The following is a 20261-nucleotide window of genomic DNA, read 5'->3' on the forward strand; positions in this document are numbered from 1 at the left end:
CCAGTACAGCGTGGGTGCATTGCTTCAGTGAACTGAAGTCTTACAATCCTTGTAAGACTCCTTGTATCTGAACTACACCCCTGTCAAGTTTCATGTAAAGTGGTTGTGACAAAATCTGTCCACAGACAATCAGAGACAGACAGACAGACATATACATGTAAACACCTGGCAAAGTACGCACCGCTTCTGTGGTAGTTCCCGCTATAATAAGTGTCCCCAGGACAACATGATGACACACACGCACGCACGCACGCACGCACGCACACACACACGCACACACACACACACACACACACACACACACACACACACACACAGACTCACAAGGTGAAAACAATACCTGCTACACACTGTCATGGCTGGTAAATATCTTCATATCATCATGATGTGACTCCACTGAAAGACGATAACATTGAATTATCCGTATTTCCTAGTCTTTTTAAATATATGGAAACAGAAAGCTGTATAAATGTCCAAAAAAGAAAGTAAAACAAATGTAGGTCTAGAAAAGTATGGGATTTTAAAATGTAAAATGCGTGCGAAACCTTACCAGTGCTCTTTTGCACTCGTTGATGAGATTTGGTTTGTGTTTTCTTGCCTGCAGGACGGAACAGACGCCGTGGTAAAGGAGGTGTTACCAGGAGACAGTGTCCACAGTTTGCTCAGTATCCTGGATAGCATCACTGTACGTCTGCACTGGATCGGGCCCTCTTCACTTTCTGAGAAGTCTGTAAAGGTTCTTGGAAGTTATCCATAGTATCCATCTTGCCCCTACATACGATCTGTGTTTCAGGGCTATCCAGCGCCTTACAAGACAGTGTCTGCCCGGGCGGCGCTTCCCTCCACTGTGCTGCGTCTCCCAGCCGCAGCCTTCCAGGCCATCTTTGACAAGTATCCTGATACTATGGTCCGCGTCATCCAGGTAAGGTTCCCCGCTAAGAGCGACTAACTGAGCCGGCCTCCGACACTTTCAGACAGTTGTTTTTGTTTTTGCCACCAAAACAATGCAGTCTTTATTTCATCCATTTTTCTCCTGGTTCCCTCCCGTCCCCTGTAGATAATCATGGTGCGTCTGCAGAGAGTGACCTTCCTCGCCTTGCACAACTACCTGGGCCTGAGCTCTGAGCTCTTCAACCCGGTACTGTTCTCCTGCTACAGTAACCTAGGGTTTCGACCCATATCGTTTTTGAAACCAATACAGATATTTTGGATTGAAGCTACCGATGGCTGATCTGATCATCTCCGTGACCTTTAAATCGGACCATTTTCATGCCGTAAAATGATGTGTATTCAGTTCAGTTTAAGAGTTTCCAGACAAGCAGCCATTTTAAACGAGAGGGTGTGCTTTAAGTTCAACTTTCAACTTCAACTTTATTGTCATTCAAGCTATACACAAGGCACAGCAGAAACGAAATGACGATCGCATCCAGCTCACAAAAATGCAATTTCAGAAATTCTAGTACTAAAACCAACAATAGAGTTAACAAGTTAAGCTATATAAATACTCTAGCTATTATTGCACATACCAAGGGGTTAAAAATCGCGAAATAAATAACTGAAATACACAAATGAATATAAAACATAAAAAATATACCAACGATGGTATAAATGTGTCTGTTCAGAGTCCGATATTACCAACGATGGTATAATGTGTGTGTGTGTGTTCCCTGGGAATACATGGGGTTTGACTAATCACTGGAAATGAATTGAGTCAGTCAGGTCAGGTCCAGTAGACTCCCGTGTGATGAAACCTAGTTTACGACTCCAGCAAGTACAAATAGTCCCTGTGGAGTAAGAGCCAGCCAACGTGAACGTATTCTTTATAAAGATCGTGACTTCCCAAAACTGAACAAAATACCACACATATAAACACAAAAAACTGTCTTGTTAGCTCAATCTTGTTGTAACTAAGATCTTTGGAGATTTTCTTTCCTTCCATGTACAGATTTAGCCGTGACATCGGCAAACGCCACATGTATTTTAAAGCTAGTAACATCGACTCACGGCGGCACAGCTGATGAAGAATGCCAGGAGTGTTTGTGTTCTTCAGATAGTCCTGGAAACAGTTGACAGCCCAAGCTTAGTTCACCGGGACAAACTGACTTCATTCCTAGACTTCTTATTCTCCAAAATGAACAACAAAATGATTCATTTTGTGAAAATGGCAGAGAAATATTTTAGTGATGAGGCATTTTGGCATTTTGCATTTGTTATGCTGATTAGAGCACGTTCTAAAAGTCTAGTCGACCAATCAGATTGCTTGGTCGGAACTACCTGCTGTGTCAAATGTACTGAAACAAATTGCATCATAAAATATACCTCTGTTGGTGTAACTTTAGCCAACACTTCATTAGAAAAGGATTGGATATTGGAAGTTAGTCATTTGTGTGCGTGTGTGTGTGTGTGTGTGTTTGTGTGTGTGTGTGTGTCTGTGTGTCTGTGTGTGTCTGTCTGTCTGTGCGTGCGTGCGTGTGTCTGTGTGTGCGTATGTGTGCGTGTGTGTGTGTGTGTGTGTGTGTGCGTGCGTGCGTGTGTGTGTGTGTGTTTGTGTGCGTGTGTGTGTCTGTGTGCGTGTGTCTGTGTGTGTGTGTCTGTGTGCGTGTGTCTGTGTGTGCGTGTGTGTGTGTTACAGGAGAGCCAAGCCATCCCCTTGGTGTCGGTGGCTCAGGCGCTGGGCGAGGCCCATCCTCACAGAGGCTTACGCAGGCAGCCGTCACGTGACTCTGATGACCCGAGCTCGGAGAAGCCAGACGCAGGTTGGGGACACACACAGCATCCACTTCCTGTTTGGGACACACACAGCAGCATCCACTTCCTGTTTGAGGTTGAATTTTGCTCCTGGCTGAAATGAGACACGCCCTCATAACCGCTTTGTTGATGCGCTTGTGTTGCTCCAACAGAGAGCGGGAAGTCCAACGTCTCGGAAACGTCCGCGACCAAATTCAAGAAATCTCGCTCCATCTCCACCCCAATGGCTGTTACAGGTACATACTGTCCACACGCAAGAAAAGAGCTTTTCTAGTCTGATAGCAGCATACGTGTAACCGGACACAGCCAGATGGGGGCGCTATTGTTTTTAGCATACATGTATGTGATACATCAAACTCTTTTCCACATAACATGATCTTGTCTAAACAGAATCAAACCGTGGGTGGTTGCCTCACAGCAAGAAGGGTGTGGGTTCAAATCTCCAGCCCGGTCTTTTCTGTGTTCTGTATGTCTGTGTTTTCTGTGGTTCTGTATTGCATGTTCTCCCCGGGTTTGCCTGGGTTTCCTCCCACAGTCCAAAGACATGCTGTGTTTGTGTAGTATCGCAATTTATATCATCTAGTAAAAATGTGTAGTACGATGTATGTAACCTGCGTTGTGTGTAGATATGTGACGTAGTGTATCACTGTGAGGATGCTAAGTAAATCCTTTTGAGACACGCTTGTGTGCTAAGGGGCTATAAACATAAACTGAACTGAACTGAACCATGTCCATGTGATGTCTATTAAGGTCACTTCCACAGACATTCCAGGCAGGCCACTTCATCAGCGACCTACTGATTTTATTTTTTTAACCTTTATTTATACAGGGGGAGTCTCACTGAGAGCAATGCTCTCTTTTTCAGGAGCTGTTCACATCCTGTTCACATTCACACACAGACACATTCATACCTGGAAGCTGACCAGTACAACCACAGTCTGATCTGCTGGCCACTGAGCAGCCCCACTGGAGCGGTTGGGGTTAAGGGCCTTGCTCAAGGGCACCTCAGTGGTGGTAATGAGGGAGGGGCAAGCGCTGCCTTTTCACTTTCCCCACCCAGATTTATCTTGCCGGCCCCGGCGATTGAAAGTCCTACAGGCTCTTAGGATTGGTGGATGGCGTTTTTTTTAATACCCGGCCCTGGTGACCAGTGTGATGACTGTGACCTCTTTGGTGACCAGTGTGATGACTGTGACCTCTTTGGTGACCAGTGTGATGACTGTGACCTCTTTGGAAAAAAAAAAAAAAAAAAAACACGATTTCAGACTGCAGCCCGTCTTTATTGTCACACGAACACACTACAACACATGCATGCGGCCACTACACACACTCATGCTGACGGTGGCCGGTGAAATGTGTCCTCTGCATTTGACCCATCCAGGCTTGTCCTTTCCTCCAGGGGGCAGGCCAGGAGCAGTGGTCGCTATTTCTTTCCAGCGCCCGGGAAACTTCATTGGACCATCATTGGACCAACTTCAGATGTTGTCGTCACTGGTCGGATGACGATCTTCTGCATGTTTTTAGTGGGGGGTTATGTACGGAGGAACCCCCTGGGGGATACGGGGAGAACATGCAAACTCCACACAGAAAGGCCCTTTCGACGAGATAGCCCACCTGGGCAGTAGGCACTGAAGATATGGGGGGGTCACAACTCCAGCGCCCACAGCGTCCCAGGTGGGAATCGAACCCAGGACCTTCGAGCTGTGAGGCGACAGCGCTTACCACTGCACCACCGTACCCCATGTGACCAGTTGGTGACCAGTGTGATGACTGTGACCTCTTTGGTGACCAGTGTGATGACTGTGACCTCTTTGGTGACCAGTGTGATGACTGTGACCTCTTTGCGTTTGTCTTGCAGGCGAAATGTCGGCCGACCTCAACAGAGTGTACGAGCGGGCGAGAATCGCCAAAGAGGAAACGCTGCCTCCAAGTCCTATTGTCCACAAGGTCAGTGAAGAGGCAGTTACGCGCGCTGTTATGAATGCGCTGTATATACGATAATAGATATGATGGAGTGACTCTCTCTCTCTCTCTCTCCGCAGTCTATTCTGAAGAAGAGTGTGACGATGCTGCACACTCCGTCTGCTGTTTACCACTACAGTGATGCCGGAGGAGGCGGCGGCCATGATGTCCACCACAATAAAGTCAACGCCATTTTCCAGGCTGCCAAAAAAGACCTGCTGAAGCTCATCCAAATACAGGTACTGTACTGTACACCAGCGCTTCTGTAAACAGTACCGAGGCCAAATCATGTGTTCTCACAGCACTTTGGATTGTACCAATAAAAGGAGCTGTCCATCAGCACCACACAGAACTCCGAAACTAAAAGTGAGGGGCTGTCTGCAGTAGACTAATTAACAGATAAGTCATTTCAAATTAAATAACGGTATTATTCAACAATGGACAAATGCAATATGTATTATTATGTATGAAATGAGACACGACCCCCCCACCCCCCCCCCACTAGGGCTGTGAATCTTCACTGGCCTCACGGTTCGGTTCGATTACGATTCAGAGGGCTACGATTCGATTCGATTACGATTATCGATGCATCTCGATGCATCTTAAATCGATGCGTCACTTTTTTCCGCAATACATGATTTATTTTTTCTCACTTTCTTTTTTCTCACTGTGTGACTACTTTTAAAATAAAAGTGCATTTGGAATTGCATTGTATTATGATCCATAATTAAAATAAACAACTGCATGTGCTTCCATTATATTTTATTTGATTATTAAAAAAATTATAATAATAATAATCGATTTTTGACATTTGTGAATCGATGCAGAATCGTGCACGTCCGCATCGCGATGCATCTTATAATCGATTATTTTTGACACCCCTACCCCCCACCCTCCCCCCCACAAAGATTCTAATATTTTGCAAATGTTTTGGCGGCCCACTTTCAATACCTTCACGGCCCACCAGTGGGCCCCGGCCCACATGTTTGGAATGGCTGGTGTACACGCTATAGATAGAGCACCGAGATACTTAAGATTGGAAGCCTCCAGTGAAGACTGTGCAAGCTACATCTATGACCTCTTATTATCAAACATATCTTCTGTCTTGTAGTTATTATGAATCTGTGTTGATGAGGTATTTATAAATGTACACTTCAGACAGGATGTTGCAGTCATGATGTGGAGGAGCAGCAGTTTCTCCTGCCCCTGACACACCCCTCCATCTTTGACCATTCATTTCATTTCAATAGGACCCCAGTCTGCTGGAAGGGAGGGTGACTCTTCGGCAGGTCAAAGCTGGCTGTGTTGTGGCCAGCCAGGGAGACCAGGTCAGTCTGTGAGGCCAAAACAAAAAACAACACAAAAACAAAAATCCTCAAAATTCCAATATGTTCAGTGTTTCCCAAGCGGGAAACCTCCATCTTGGAAAAATGAAGCCAACACGGAAGTAGCAAAAACCGCAGTTCATCGAACAGCCATTCCCCATAGACACCATGTTAAAATGCCCAACTTTACAGCATAAACATGTTTACAGCCTGGTACAAAACATGAGTTTTGATCTCTATAGCTAATTTCCCTATTCATGACAACTGTACCGGGGGGTGAATGTTTATATAACTCACCCGTTTATACAGTCTATGTTTATACAGTCTAGTAAGCACTTTCCTGATGAGTTGCTGGTCTCAATCGAGTTTCAAGTCTTCTTCAACACAGTATGACGATCATTTTGTTGATGGTCCCATTTAGAGTAAAATAGACGATAAAGCAGACTGTTTTGGGGCGTGATTGACACGTGGCTTGTCCAGTGATCGCGCACCTCGCCGATGTTACGGTTCGGTATCGTTCTCCTTAAATTCTCCTTAATAGACTCGTGTCTAGGGGTATCTAATACACCAATATCCGTAACATGAGAACTGAACAAGATTACAGGGAGATTACGCTGTTTTGACCATTGAAGTAGCTTGCTTACCTTGCTTACCTAGGCCCCAGGCGTCGGTAGCTCCTCGATGCTAGTGCGTGTGTCATCCCGTCCCTGGGACAGCTCAGACGATCGTGTGAGTGAGGAATCCGATGATCCCCCTTCTCATTCAAGGTCCCATCAAAATGGAACAAAAGAAAGTATAAAGAAAGCAGGTCCTCCAGTACACAAAGTCCATTACTGGCTGTCCTTAGTGCTCTGCGGCTCTTGCCGCCATCACCACCCTTGTTCCTTTTAGGAGGGCAGAAGTTGTCCCACAGGAAAAAATATATATATACTGTATATATCTATATACTGTATATATATATTTTTTTTTATAAACATAGGTGTGGTAGTTGAAACATAGTTTCAAGTTGATGTTCATTTATGTTTGTAGTTGAAACAAAAACATAAATACTGTAGCTACATAAATGGAAATGTTTGATCATTAATATCTACTTTTAGAAATTATATAGGCTGAAATCAAATCACTGTGCATAATTGTGAAAGTGTCTTTATTGACAGATGAAAAGGCTGTTATTTACCCTTTGTCACCACCTGGTATATATATATGTAACTAAAACCATTAAAATTGACAACCGGTCCGCGACTTTTCTTTCCATGTATCTACCGGTCCTTGGCACAAAAAACGTTGGGAACCCCTGACCTATATGACGGCACGGAGGCCTCAAAATATAGAAATAGGGCGAGCAAGCGTTTCAACCATCAAAAACAGCCAGAAAGCTATAGAAATAAACATCATCATATCTAAGATAAAGAGGTCCTGTCTACGTTGCCAAATGCGAACCGTGACACCGATCATGGACCAATAGTAGGCGGAGCTGCTGCTCTCGGCAGGATGGCGACAGTCAGGAAGCCAAACTCGAGGCGTTTCCATCAGAACTGTATTGTTATCAGGGTGGCCGAGCCTCTGAAACATCATTTCATGGGACACTAAAACCCTCTGTTGAAACCTCTTCTGTGGGCTTTGTCCAGGACGTGAGCGTGGCGTTCGTGATCTCGGGGTTCCTCCACGTGTACCAGCGGATGATCGACCGCGAGGAGGACACCCTGCTGTTCATCACCCACCCGGGCGAGCTGGTGGGCCACCTGGCCGTGCTCACCGGGGAGCCGCTCATCTTCAGCGTCCGAGCTCACCGCGACTGCACCTTCCTCTCCATCTCCAAGGCCCACTTCTATGAGTAGGATGACACACACGCATGCACACACGCACGCACACACACGCACACACACACGCGGCACGCACACACACACACACACACACACACACACACACTCACACACTAAATCTTTACATTTTAGGTTCGTAGCATCTGAATGTTTTGCCGATAATGCACAACTTGTCAAAATGTAATAAAATGTTCCTCTACATCAAAACTGTAATAAAATAGGATCATGTAAGACATGTTCCATCCTGATAATGTATTAACATTAACCGTCCCCGCACAGCGCAAGGCATGCCTGTGATATCATTCTCTTGGCCGATTGTCACATTTGCCCATGTACACTGTAGGTCATTTAGAGGCACCAGTATTTCATAAACAGTTTAAAAGTTCTGTGGATGGATTTAATTGTAACGTTATGTTATAGCCGAAGGACAGATATGCGGTCGCTATTTTTAGACGACCAGCTGTGGGCGGGGGTGGGTGGGGGCAGATCGAGCGCTGGTCGAAGCAAAACATCCATCGAGTAGAGACGAGTGGAGCCGAGTGGGGACGAGCTGTGCAGGGCTGTTAAGTGTGGTGGGATTGAGCCATATATTGTTACAGAGATACAGCACGTAGGAGTTCACTATTGAATCCAGTTTTATTACAACAACGTTTTCGATTTTATCATTTAATTCAGAATGTGCAGCTTTTTTTTGAGTGAATAGCTATTGAGGGGGGAGCGCCTCAGAGCAGTCAGGTTGGTTGGCTGTAGTATCTGACTGTAGTATCTGACTGTTTGGATCTCTGCAGGATGATGCGTGAGGAGCCCAGGGTGGTGCTGAGCGTAGCTCACACCGTGGTGAAGAGGGTGTCCTCCTTCGTCAGACAGATCGACTTCGCCCTGGACTGGATGGCCGTGGAGGCTGGCCGCGCCGTCTACAGGTATCTACTGTAACTGAACACACCCCATTCACAGTCTACAGGTATCTACTGTAACTGAACACACTCCATTCACAGTCTACAGGTATCTACTGTAACTGAACACACTCCATTCACAGTCTACAGGTAACTACTGTAACTGAACACACCCCATTCACAGTCTACAGGTATCTATTGTAACTGAACACACTCCATTCACAGTCTACAGGTATCTACTGTAACTGAACACACTCCATTCACAGTCTACAGGTATCTACTGTAACTGAACACACACTCCATTCACAGTCTACAGGTATCTACTGTAACTGAACACACTCCAGTGCGTGCGTGCGTGTGTGTGTGTGTGTGTGTGTGTGTGTGTGTGTGTGTGTGTGTGTGTGTGTGTGCGTGCGCGCGCACGTGCGTGCGTGCGTGCGTGCGTGTGTGTGTGTGTGTGTGTGTGTGCGTGCGTGTGTGTGTGTGTGTGTGAGCGTGCGTGCGCGCGGGGGGGATATGTTGCCGTCCTGACTGCTGTGTGGTTTCCAGACAGGGTGACAAGTCGGACAGCACCTTCATCGTGCTCAGCGGCCGACTGCGCTCCGTCATTGCAAAGGATGATGGGAAGAAGGAGCTGGCTGGGGAGTACGGTCGTGGCGATCTGATCGGTGTGGTGAGCGGTCAGAAAATCAGCTCTTGGAAAGCTTGGGAATTGCAGAAAAAAACCCGTATCCGGATAAGAAACAATCTGATTTTGCCTTTGAGTTTACACCTGGTATTTTGAATGCGTTCTCGTTAGCCTCATTGAGATAGGATCTCTCTCCTCCAGAGCAAAACCTGCGTGAGCAATTTGAGGTGGCAGCAGATCTGGAATGGTTTATGTACATAAGGCTTATTTAATTTTGTATCTATTTATTTGAGGTCTTTGAGGCTTTGGGCAGCATTCATTTTGACCGGAGTGACACCTCTAACCTCCCCCTTAACCATCTTTGTAGTGCATTGATCAGGCAGTGGCAGAAGTTGCGTGTGTGCGGTCGGTCTATATGCTCTTCTTTGTGTTATAAAAATAGGTGGGTTATACTAGTATTCCGGTCGCTATTTATCTATAGTAGAGACACGTGGTCAACAACAGCCGGATGCCAGCACATTGTACAGATTGCGTTTAAATCTACCTCAGATCCGAACACAATGCGAGCCAGACTACCTTCAGATGTGGTCAGGCAGATCCAATCACGCATTTACACCTTACATTAACCTACATTCTTCCTTATCCGGATAACGTGTCCTTATAGAGATCACATTTTAATACCAGGTGTAAATGGGGTGAGAGATTTCTGGAATTAGTTGATCAAATGAGTCAAATCAAATGTCATGTCAGTGTTACAAACTTGGGCTAAACTAAGGCCAAATTAAGTCAAATAAGCATGGAGGGTGAAGGTATGGAGAATCACTCATGTAATGCATGGAAAGAGAAGTGTAGTGTTGTCTTTTTGCCACAAGGTGTCAGCAGTTAATTGGATTAGAAATCAACAAAAGGGACTATTAGACCAGCAAGGCAGTGCAGATCTTTCATAAATGGTCAATATCAGCTCCATATGCCAAGCCCTAGTTTTAGAACCATTGCCATGACACATATTATGATATTTGTTGTTGTTGTCTTCAAAATCAGTCAAGAGATGAATAGCTTAAATGGTAAATGGTATAGCTTATCTGTATCACATATCATATTGAAGAAGTATGTATGGTTTAAGCATTATGTCTTGATCATCGCATATGTCACTGACCCGCAGATAGACACACAAGGACCACAGACCCCCATTTGAACTCTTCTTCTTTATATTCCACATTTTTGCGGTTTTGTTTTTCTTTTTTTACAATATACAAACAGAACAGATGAACAGGCTCAGACACAGGAAATACACTGTGGTGCTGCTAAGTAGCCACATAAGGCGTTTATGTGCTTGTAAGAAATATTATACATGGGATCACACGCAAGAGGGCCACGGGAAACCAACCAGGAGTCACCCGTCGCCCCTTAACCTCATCGAGGTAGGCGAGGAAACGGATCCCAGACAGCCGAAAACCTCTTGAGTGAGTTGGTCCTGAAGAACCTAAGTCTCTCCATCCGTATAACAGAAGTCATGTCCGTCAACCACAATTGAGAGGAAGGTGGAGAGGGGGATTTCCATTCCTTTAGAATTAGTTTTTTGGCAACAGTTGTCCCCTGTGTTAGAGACTGTTGCACAGCTGTAGGGCAGCCGAAGACGGCAAGTTCTGCCTCCGGCTACAGGGTTATCTTGTAAGCCCTAGAGCAGCGTTTCTCAACTGGTGGGTCGCGACGCGGGGCCGTTTTGATTGGGTCGCGGACATTGGCCCAAAAAAAATATATATATATATATATATATATATTTCATTTGAGTTAAATTCAGATTATTGAAACTGGATTAGCCTGACCAGTTTTACTTGTTTAACAAGCTGAAGCATATGCTCTGCCTGTAATTCAAGAGAAGTCTGCCTTTTCATTTCATATTTAATTTTAGTTCAATTCAGATGATTGAAACTGGATTAGCATGGCCCCAGTTGAATTAAAAGTTATGACCAGTTTAACTAAAAAGCATATAGCCTGCCTGTGATTCAAGAAAAGTCTGCCTTTTTATTTCATATTAGTTAAATTCAGACTATTGAAACTGGATTAGCATGACCAGGTTAACTTGTTTTATTATTATTATTATTATTATTATTATTATTATTATTATTATTATTATTATTATTATTATTATTATTAACTTGTTTAAAAACATAGGCATGTAATTCAAGATAAGTCTGCCTTTTATTTCATATGTCATACAGTTCAAACAAGACTTTCTGAGCATGACCAGTTTGACTTGTTTAAATTTAATAGGCCTGTAATTCAAGTCTGCCTTATTTCAATTGGTTTTTAGCCCTAGTTGCACTTCTGTTGCACTTTTTTGTTCATTTGAGGTGCATGAAGGCATTGTGTATTAAATTTAAATCGTTTAAAAAAAAATCAGAAATTTGGGTCGCGACTTCATGACAAGTAGTGGGTCCTGAGGCTACACCAGTTGAGAACCACTGCCCTAGAGTACCAATTCAATATTTTGGTCCAGAATCCAGTCAATGAAGGGCAGAACCAGAAGGCATGAGATAGTGTGCCCTCTGACACTTGACACCTGACCAAATTTCTGCTGGGTCAACCAGCAAAGCCTATCAAAGACCCCTGGTGGTCCTCAGGCTTCACTTTGAAAAGCGCTGGCATAGACTATGGAAAGTTTTAGCGGTGTGTGGCTGTGCCAAAATGTGTTACTGAATCAATGGACGCTTGTGTTTTGAGATAATTAGATCCCAACCCAGCGTGATCTGCATTCATTGTGAGGCAATAGGTTACCTTCTGTGAAATGTTTTAAGAAGACATTTGTCTGGGCGTTCGGGTAGTGTAGATTCACCTGCCCACCAACACGAGGGTCGCAGGTTCGAGCCCCCGTGTTGCCTCCGGCTTGGTCGGGCGTCCGTACAGGCACAATTGGCCGTGTCTGCGGATGGGAAGCCGGATTAGGGGTATGTGTCCTGGTCGCTGCACTAGTGCCTCCTGTGGTTGGTTGGGGCGCCTGTTCGGGGCGGAGGGGAACTGGGGAAGTATGGTGCATTCCTTTATAACTGGGAACTGGTAATCTTACGGTTCAAAGTTCATGAGCTGGGACAGTGACGTCACTAGAGCTGGTATTTCCCATTCCAAACTCGTAGGAGCCTCAGCAGCCCCGACCTCAAAAATCCAAGATGGCTGCTCCATGCAACAACAGTAGTTATAATCGTATAAATGCTATTTAGCACTTCTGTCTCGTTTGTGTCTCATTAAATCAGCTGTACACACAGCATGGCCTACTTCTATCTGTGTGGACATGAGGCTGCAGTGTTTGTATGCGCAAAATGCCACGAAATGCCTTGTTATCAACTGTTATTGCTAACAATGGCTAGCCTGGCTAGCGAGTGGATCTGACCAGTGAACAGTGAACTTCCCAGCTCAAGTTTTCTGCAAATGGAACGCTAACAAAACGGATGTGACATCATAGCCTCGTCATTAGCCTCCACATCCCAGTTCTTTTGCGCTAAAGGAACGCAGCACTAGTGTGAACCTCCCACATGATCCTGCCAGTGAAACGGCTGGCAGCTGCACATGTATCGGAAGAGGCATGGTGCTAGTCTACAACTCTCCCCAGATCGGCAGAGGTGGTGGAGCAAGGACTGGGACAGCTGGGGGAATTGTCCAACTACAATTGGGGAGAAAACTTTCCACTCTTATGATTTTCTAAGCCTGACATTTTGCATTTTCTTTATCGCGATTTTCAGAAAACGGCAACACCATAAAGAGCCATAAAGGTGATCCTCATTTATGAAGATTATCTTGCTGAACACGAAGTCTGCTGTTTCATAAACTTTTGTTAACCACAGACATTATTTCATGCATTTAACCGAAATCCCCATACAAAAATCCCATTGACTTTTACACTTGGGAACCAGAAACTACTAGCATGACTAGCTGAGTTGGCCTACAAAAATATGTCGTCCCTGTGGTACTCTATTTGTCAGGGTAACAACAGACGGCGCATATTAACCCCTGCCTTGTCTGTTGGCCAGGTGGAGGCGCTGACCCATCAGAACCGAGCCACCACGGTCCACGCCGTCAGGGACTCTGAGCTGGCCAAGCTGCCTGAAGGAGCTCTGAACTCCATCAAGAGGAGGTACCCTCAGGTGGTCACCCGCCTCATCCACCTGTTGGGACAGAAGATCCTGGGCAACATGCAGCACACCTCTGGACCTCTGGCCGGTACTCTACACACCTCTGTTTGTTTGTTACTCCTCTACTTTGATTGTGTCTGATATGGTTTTTCCCACAAATAAAAGTTTAATTATCCTGTTAAAATCCTTGATGACATGTTGAGTCCCCCTGACTCCAGGCATATTGGGCTCTATTCTCCCACAGGCCATCGGCGCTATTACGGGCCTTAACCGCAAAAAAACGTGCCTTGCGCCTGTTTCGGCAAGATAGCAATAGGCTTTAGGCTGCCAAATGCGCTTTAGGCCGAATGGGCGTGGCGCAGTCCCAAAGTGGGCGTGTCGGCGCTAAATACCAGCCTAGTCATATCTTGGGAGCTGGCCTACATTTAGCGCTTTGCGCTTTTCAAAAGCAGGCCTATTCTTTGCCTTCACTGCTTCTTCTCTGTCACCCTTCTCTCTCTCTCTCTCTGAGTTCCCAGCATGCATTGTGTTTCTTCATTTCGCTACTAAATAGCCACCAAATGAGCCAAAATAGATATAAAAGGTAGTTCTAAATTAATGTGTAATGGTAACACAGCCTGCCATTGTCAACATTTCAATATTGGACCAAATAAAACCTCGAAATGAAAACACCACCCTATGTGAAACATATATGTCCTCCTGGGCATATATATACCCCTTGTCGAGTTAACGTGATTTAGAGAAGTAACAGCGGAACGCGCTTCGGAACGCGCTTCTAATGGCATCTGCTATACTGTGATGTCCGTCCAATAACTTGGCCCTATTTCACATTTAGTTTTACAATAAAAACACATTTATGCAATGACTTGACATAATGTAGGGTATATTTATGTGCATCATCCTTCCTGCAGCAGGCGAGAGAAAATGATATCTTTCTGGACAAACTTTCACCAATCTAATAGGCTATATTTTTCTAGCTGATGCATAGAACATTATTTTCACTTTGATCTTGCTATAGTGTAGCGTATTTACATGCTTGCAGTATTGAAACTGCAGTTAGATTGGTTTGAGAAGCATAATAATATGGAATAATAGCCTATAATGCAGACAGACAGGCTGGATGAAGGGAGGGGGGGGGGGGGCAGAGCGTTTGGCTTTCGTCTGGTTTTGCGGGATCACTGGAATTGGAGCTAAAAAGGCAAGCGTGCGATTCGTTTATTGCACTTATCCAATGAGCATGACGGTGCATAATTTTACGCCTAAAAGGCGTGGTTGTAATGCTTTGGGCTGCATCTAGCGCCAGCACGACGATATCAAGTGCGCCTTTCCACGCCCACTGCTTTGATCTGCGCCTGCCGCTCGGCCTAGAAACTGCGCCGATGCAACGATAGGGGCCATTATCTCTAGATTTGTGTATCTATTTGACGGGTGTATTAGGGAGGATTAGAGAGGCATGGCAGGAGGAACTTGGTGTTGAATTGTCTGAAATGATATGGGACAGGAGTCTGTCTGTCGTCCAACTCTGCTCAATCAACAGCAGCTGATCCAATTTAAAGTCACTCACCGACTTCACTATTCTAAGTCTAGGTTGCACAGGATCTACCCTTCTGTCTCACCACTATGTGATAGGTGTCAGGTGCTAGAGGGCACACTGTCACACGCTTTTTGGTTTTGCTCTTCACTATCCGGATTCTGGGCCAAAATATTTGACTGGTAGTCTAAGGCTTAAAATAAAAAATAAATAAAATAACCCTTCAGCCGGAGGCGGAGCTTGCCATCTTCGGCTGTTCTGAATCGTCTCTGCTCCTCCCTACGGCTGTGCAGCAATCTCTAACACAGGGGACGACTGTCGCCAAGAGACTCATTCTGAAGGAGTGGAAGTCCCCCTGTTCGTATGGAGAGACTCAGGTTCCTGAGGACCAACTCACTTAGGAGGTTTTCCACTATTTGGGACCCGTTCCTGGACTACTTTGACGAGATTAGAAATGATGAATAACTGGCCCAGCTGATTTCTCATTTTTTGTTTTTGTTTTTTGTGTGTCTGAGTTTGTTTTGCTTTTGTTCTGAAAATTGAAAAAAGAAATCCTTGATGACATGACATCTACTCCTATCCATTGAGAAAGCCTCTTCCTCTTCTGCCCCTCCAGCTCGTGGTCTGGGCCTCCACACCCCCACCAGTAAGTGGGACGCTGGGAACCCGGCCTCCAACCTGTCCACTGTGGCCATCCTGCCGGTATCTGACGACGTGCCCCTCACCGCCTTCACCCTGGAGCTGCAGCACGCGCTCAGTGGCATCGGTACACACACACACACACACACACACACACACACACATGCACACCCACGCAGGCACAGGCACACACACACACACACACACACACACACACACACACACACACACACACACACACACACACACACTGCCAAGGAAAGTCAAGAATTATAGATTGAGCTCGACAAGAAAATGGCTAACTTTTGCTTTTTTTGTATTCAACAAAGCATATTCAGTCCAAAAAAGATCTGTGTCTGTGTGGGGCATGAAGAAGCCATATTGTTCAAACTCTAGTTTTGTGTGTTATATGTGTGTTTGCTTTGTTATAGAAATCAAAAGCAAGCCTTGCTTTTGATGTCAGACTTTTTTGACACCTTGTAGACTCCATACATTACTGATACTTGAATATGTGACGCTATTTTAGAGATGCCACTTTTAGAAACTTGGATGTGTTCCTGTTTCTGCAGGCCCCACTCTCCTCCTGACCAGTGACATCATCAAACAGCGACTGGGCGCCGCTGCACTGGACAGGTAGACATTTGGTTGCACGAGGGAAAACCATTGAATAGATGCACACGCAAGAGTTCATGCTACTTGAGAAAGTCCACCGCTATGGTGTGACGATTCACTTACATTTGAACTTGTCCTTCCTGTCATTAATACTGCTCAATGAAGAAGAAACATGATTAGTAAGAAATTCTTTTTTACCTCAACGTAATGGAGTTTAGGGCGTCCAGGTAGTGCAGCAGTAGATTCCCTGTCAACCCACATGAGGGTCGCAGGTTCGAGCCCCCGTGTTACCGCCGGCTTGGTCGGGCGTCCATACAGGCACGATTGGCCGTGTCTGCGGGTGGGAAGCCGGATTAACGGTATATGTGTCCTGGTCAGTGGCGCCGGCAGGATCCAGTTTCACTGTACGTACAGTACAAGCACCTCGTGGCTGGATGGAAGATGGAAGATGTAAAGTTCATCCCAGCTGCTGTGACAATGGCAAAGTATCGCCTACAGTGAGCTGTGTCTCTACAAGCACAGCAGTGAACAGATGCAGCTTCAGTGGCTGTTGGAGCACAATGTAAGCAGCCTACAACCCGTTTGAAACTCTGCACAGGGTTTTCTCCTCCTGCCGAGCAGAGAGCTGAGAGGAGGCTTGCTTTTTGGTGCAAATCCGTTGAATTGGCCTGTTGGAACTATCTGAACCAAGCGTTTCTCTGGCCACAGGTAGGCAGAGTGCTGTTAAACTACAGCTGTGCTACAGGTAGGCAGAGTGCTGTTAATCTACAGCTGTGATACAGGTAGGCAGAGTGCTGTTAAACTACAGCTGTGCTACAGGTAGGCAGAGTGCTGTTAATCTACAGCTGTGATACAGGTAGGCAGAGTGCTGTTAAACTACAGCTGTGCTACAGGTAGGCAGAGTGCTGTTAATCTACAGCTGTGATACAGGTAGGCAGAGTGCTGTTAAACTACAGCTGTGATACAGGTAGGCAGAGTGCTGTTAATCTACAGCTGTGATACAGGTAGGCAGAGTGCTGTTAAACTACAGCTGTGATACAGGTAGGCAGAGTGCTGTTAAACTACAGCTGTGCTACAGGTAGGCAGAGTGCTGTTAAACTACAGCTGTGCTACAGGTAGGCAGAGTGCTGTTAAACTACAGCTGTGCCACAGGTAGGCAGAGTGCTGTTAAACTACAGTTGTGCTACAGGTGGGCAGAGTGCTGTTAAACTACAGTTCTGCCACAGGTGGGCAGAGTGCTGTTAAACTACAGTTGTGCTACAGGTAGGCAGAGTGCTGTTAAACTACAGTTGTGCCACAGGTGGGCAGAGTGCTGTTAAACTACAGCTGTGCCACAGGTAGGCAGAGTGCTGTTAAACTACAGCTGTGCTACAGGTAGGCAGAGTGCTGTTAAACTACAGCTGTGCTACAGGTAGGCAGAGTGCTGTTAAACTACAGCTGTGCTACAGGTAGGCAGAGTGCTGTTAAACTACAGCTGTGCCACAGGTAGGCAGAGTGCTGTTAAACTACAGTTGTGCTACAGGTGGGCAGAGTGCTGTTAAACTACAGTTCTGCCACAGGTGGGCAGAGTGCTGTTAAACTACAGTTGTGCTACAGGTAGGCAGAGTGCTGTTAAACTACAGTTGTGCCACAGGTGGGCAGAGTGCTGTTAAACTACAGCTGTGCCACAGGTAGGCAGAGTGCTGTTAAACTACAGCTGTGCTACAGGTAGGCAGAGTGCTGTTAAACTACAGCTGTGCTACAGGTAGGCAGAGTGCTGTTAAACTACAGCTGTGCTGCAGGTAGGCAGAGTGCTGTTAAACTACAGCTGTGCTACAGGTAGGCAGAGTGCTGTTAAACTACAGCTGTGCTGCAGGTAGGCAGAGTGCTGTTAAACTACAGCTGTGCTGCAGGTAGGCAGAGTGCTGTTAAACTACAGCTGTGCTACAGGTAGGCAGAGTGCTGTTAAACTACAGCTGTGCTACAGGTAGGCAGAGTGCTGTTAAACTACAGCTGTGCTGCAGGTAGGCAGAGTGCTGTTAAACTACAGCTGTGCTACAGGTAGGCAGAGTGCTGTTAAACTACAGCTGTGCTGCAGGTAGGCAGAGTGCTGTTAAACTACAGCTGTGCTACAGGTAGGCAGAGTGCTGTTAAACTATAGCTGTGCTACAGGTAGGCAGAGTGCTGTTAAACTACAGCTGTGCTACAGGTAGGCAGAGTGCTGTTAAACTACAGCTGTGCTACAGGTAGGCAGTGCGCTGTGCTACAGGTAGGCAGAGTGCTGTTAAACTATAGCTGTGCTACAGGTAGGCAGAGTGCTGTTAAACTACAGCTGTGCTACAGGTAGGCAGAGTGCTGTTAAACTACAGCTGTGCTACAGGTAGGCAGAGTGCTGTTAAACTACAGCTGTGATACAGGTAGGCAGAGTGCTGTTAAACTACAGCTGTGCTGCAGGTAGGCAGAGTGCTGTTAAACTACAGCTGTGCTACAGGTAGGCAGAGTGCTGTTAAACTACAGCTGTGCTACAGGTAGGCAGAGTGCTGTTAAACTACAGCTGTGCCACAGGTAGGCAGAGTGCTGTTAAACTACAGCTGTGCTACAGGTAGGCAGAGTGCTGTTAAACTACAGCTGTGCTACAGAGTGCTGTTAAACTACAGCTGTGCTACAGGTAGGCAGAGTGCTGTTAAACTACAGCTGTGCTACAGGTAGGCAGAGTGCTGTTAAACTACAGCTGTGCTACAGGTAGGCAGAGTGCTGTTAAACTACAGCTGTGCTACAGGTAGGCAGAGTGCTGTTAAACTACAGCTGTGCTACAGAGTGCTGTTAAACTACAGCTGTGCTACAGGTAGGCAGAGTGCTGTTAAACTACAGCTGTGCTACAGGGAGGCAGAGTGCTGTTAAACTACAGTTGTGCGCACAGCTAAAGTGTCGGGTAGTGGTGCTGCGGCAGTGCAGGAATGGTTCCGCACAGGGGAAAAACATTAGTGCCAATTGGTGACGGTGTTTGGTGCTTGTAAAAAATAAATTACGCACGGTGCGTACAGGATTATGGCTGTCGGCGCCACTGGTCCTGGTCACTGCATTAGCGCCTCCTCTGGTCGGTCGGGGCGCCTGTTCAGGGGGGAGGGGTACTGGGGGGAAATAGCGTGATCTTCCCACACGCTACATCCTGCCGGCGATACTCCTCGCTGTCAGGTGAAAAGAAGCGGCTGGTGACTGCACATGTATCGGAGGAAGCATGTGCTCCACAGATGAGTAGAGGGGGTGGGGCAATGACCGAGACAGCAGGGGGGTTTGGCCGAGTACAACTGGGGAGAAAACGGGATAAAAATAAAAAATAAAACCTAATGTAATGTAAAAGTAATGTAGTTTAGTTTCAATTTAAATGATGGCGTGTTGCTCCGCTGAAAAGTGTGTGTTGGTTGTTCTCTCCTCTCCAGTGTCCATGAGTACCGTCTGTCCAGTTGGCTGGGCCAGCAGGAAGACATCCATCGCATCGTCCTCTACCAGTCTGACCCCGGCCTCACGCCCTGGACGCAGCGCTGCATCCGCCAGGCCGACTGCATCATCATCGTGGGCCTGGGTGAGCAGGAGCCCACCGTGGGCGAGGTGAGGCTACACTCACACGCATTTCATAGGGATAGCATGTCAATTCTCCTCTAGCAAGACAGCTCACAGAATTAAGTTGAAAGGCCAAAACCACCTCACATAATATACACACATACAGTATAGCCAGGCTCCTATTCAGAGTGACTTATACCGCTTTCACACCAAGGGTCAACCCAGGGTTACCCTGGCCTGACCCTGGGGTTCAGTGTGGCTTTCTACCCAATACCCTTGCAGTATTCCCCCCTTCATCAATATAGTATTATTATTATTATTATTATTATTATTATTATTATTATTATTATTATTATTATTATAACAACAACTTGAATTGTGTTGAGAAATTATAATAGATTAACAGCCAGGCACAGATACCTGCGTATTTAGT

General features: G+C 46.0%; 1 protein-coding gene across 1 annotated transcript in view; it reads left to right on the forward strand.

Moving 5' to 3' along the window:
- pnpla7b (patatin-like phospholipase domain containing 7b) overlaps positions 1-20261 on the forward strand; it is a gene marked incomplete at both ends in the record, with an annotated part of 55712 nt that overhangs the window by 17856 nt on the left and 17595 nt on the right. The window contains 15 exons of the mRNA XM_083645425.1: positions 605-685; positions 794-922; positions 1058-1138; positions 2633-2756; positions 2901-2984; positions 4607-4695; positions 4791-4949; positions 5961-6038; positions 7664-7869; positions 8647-8778; positions 9301-9424; positions 13405-13594; positions 15654-15803; positions 16246-16309; positions 19708-19876. Of these exons, the coding sequence (XP_083501551.1) occupies positions 605-685; positions 794-922; positions 1058-1138; positions 2633-2756; positions 2901-2984; positions 4607-4695; positions 4791-4949; positions 5961-6038; positions 7664-7869; positions 8647-8778; positions 9301-9424; positions 13405-13594; positions 15654-15803; positions 16246-16309; positions 19708-19876 (1860 nt within the window). The remainder of the gene's footprint in view (positions 1-604; positions 686-793; positions 923-1057; positions 1139-2632; positions 2757-2900; positions 2985-4606; positions 4696-4790; positions 4950-5960; positions 6039-7663; positions 7870-8646; positions 8779-9300; positions 9425-13404; positions 13595-15653; positions 15804-16245; positions 16310-19707; positions 19877-20261) is intronic.

Source organism: Poromitra crassiceps (genome assembly GCF_964638095.1).
Source record: "Poromitra crassiceps genome assembly, chromosome: 10".
In the NCBI taxonomy this organism is placed as follows: Eukaryota; Metazoa; Chordata; class Actinopteri; order Beryciformes; family Melamphaidae; genus Poromitra; species Poromitra crassiceps.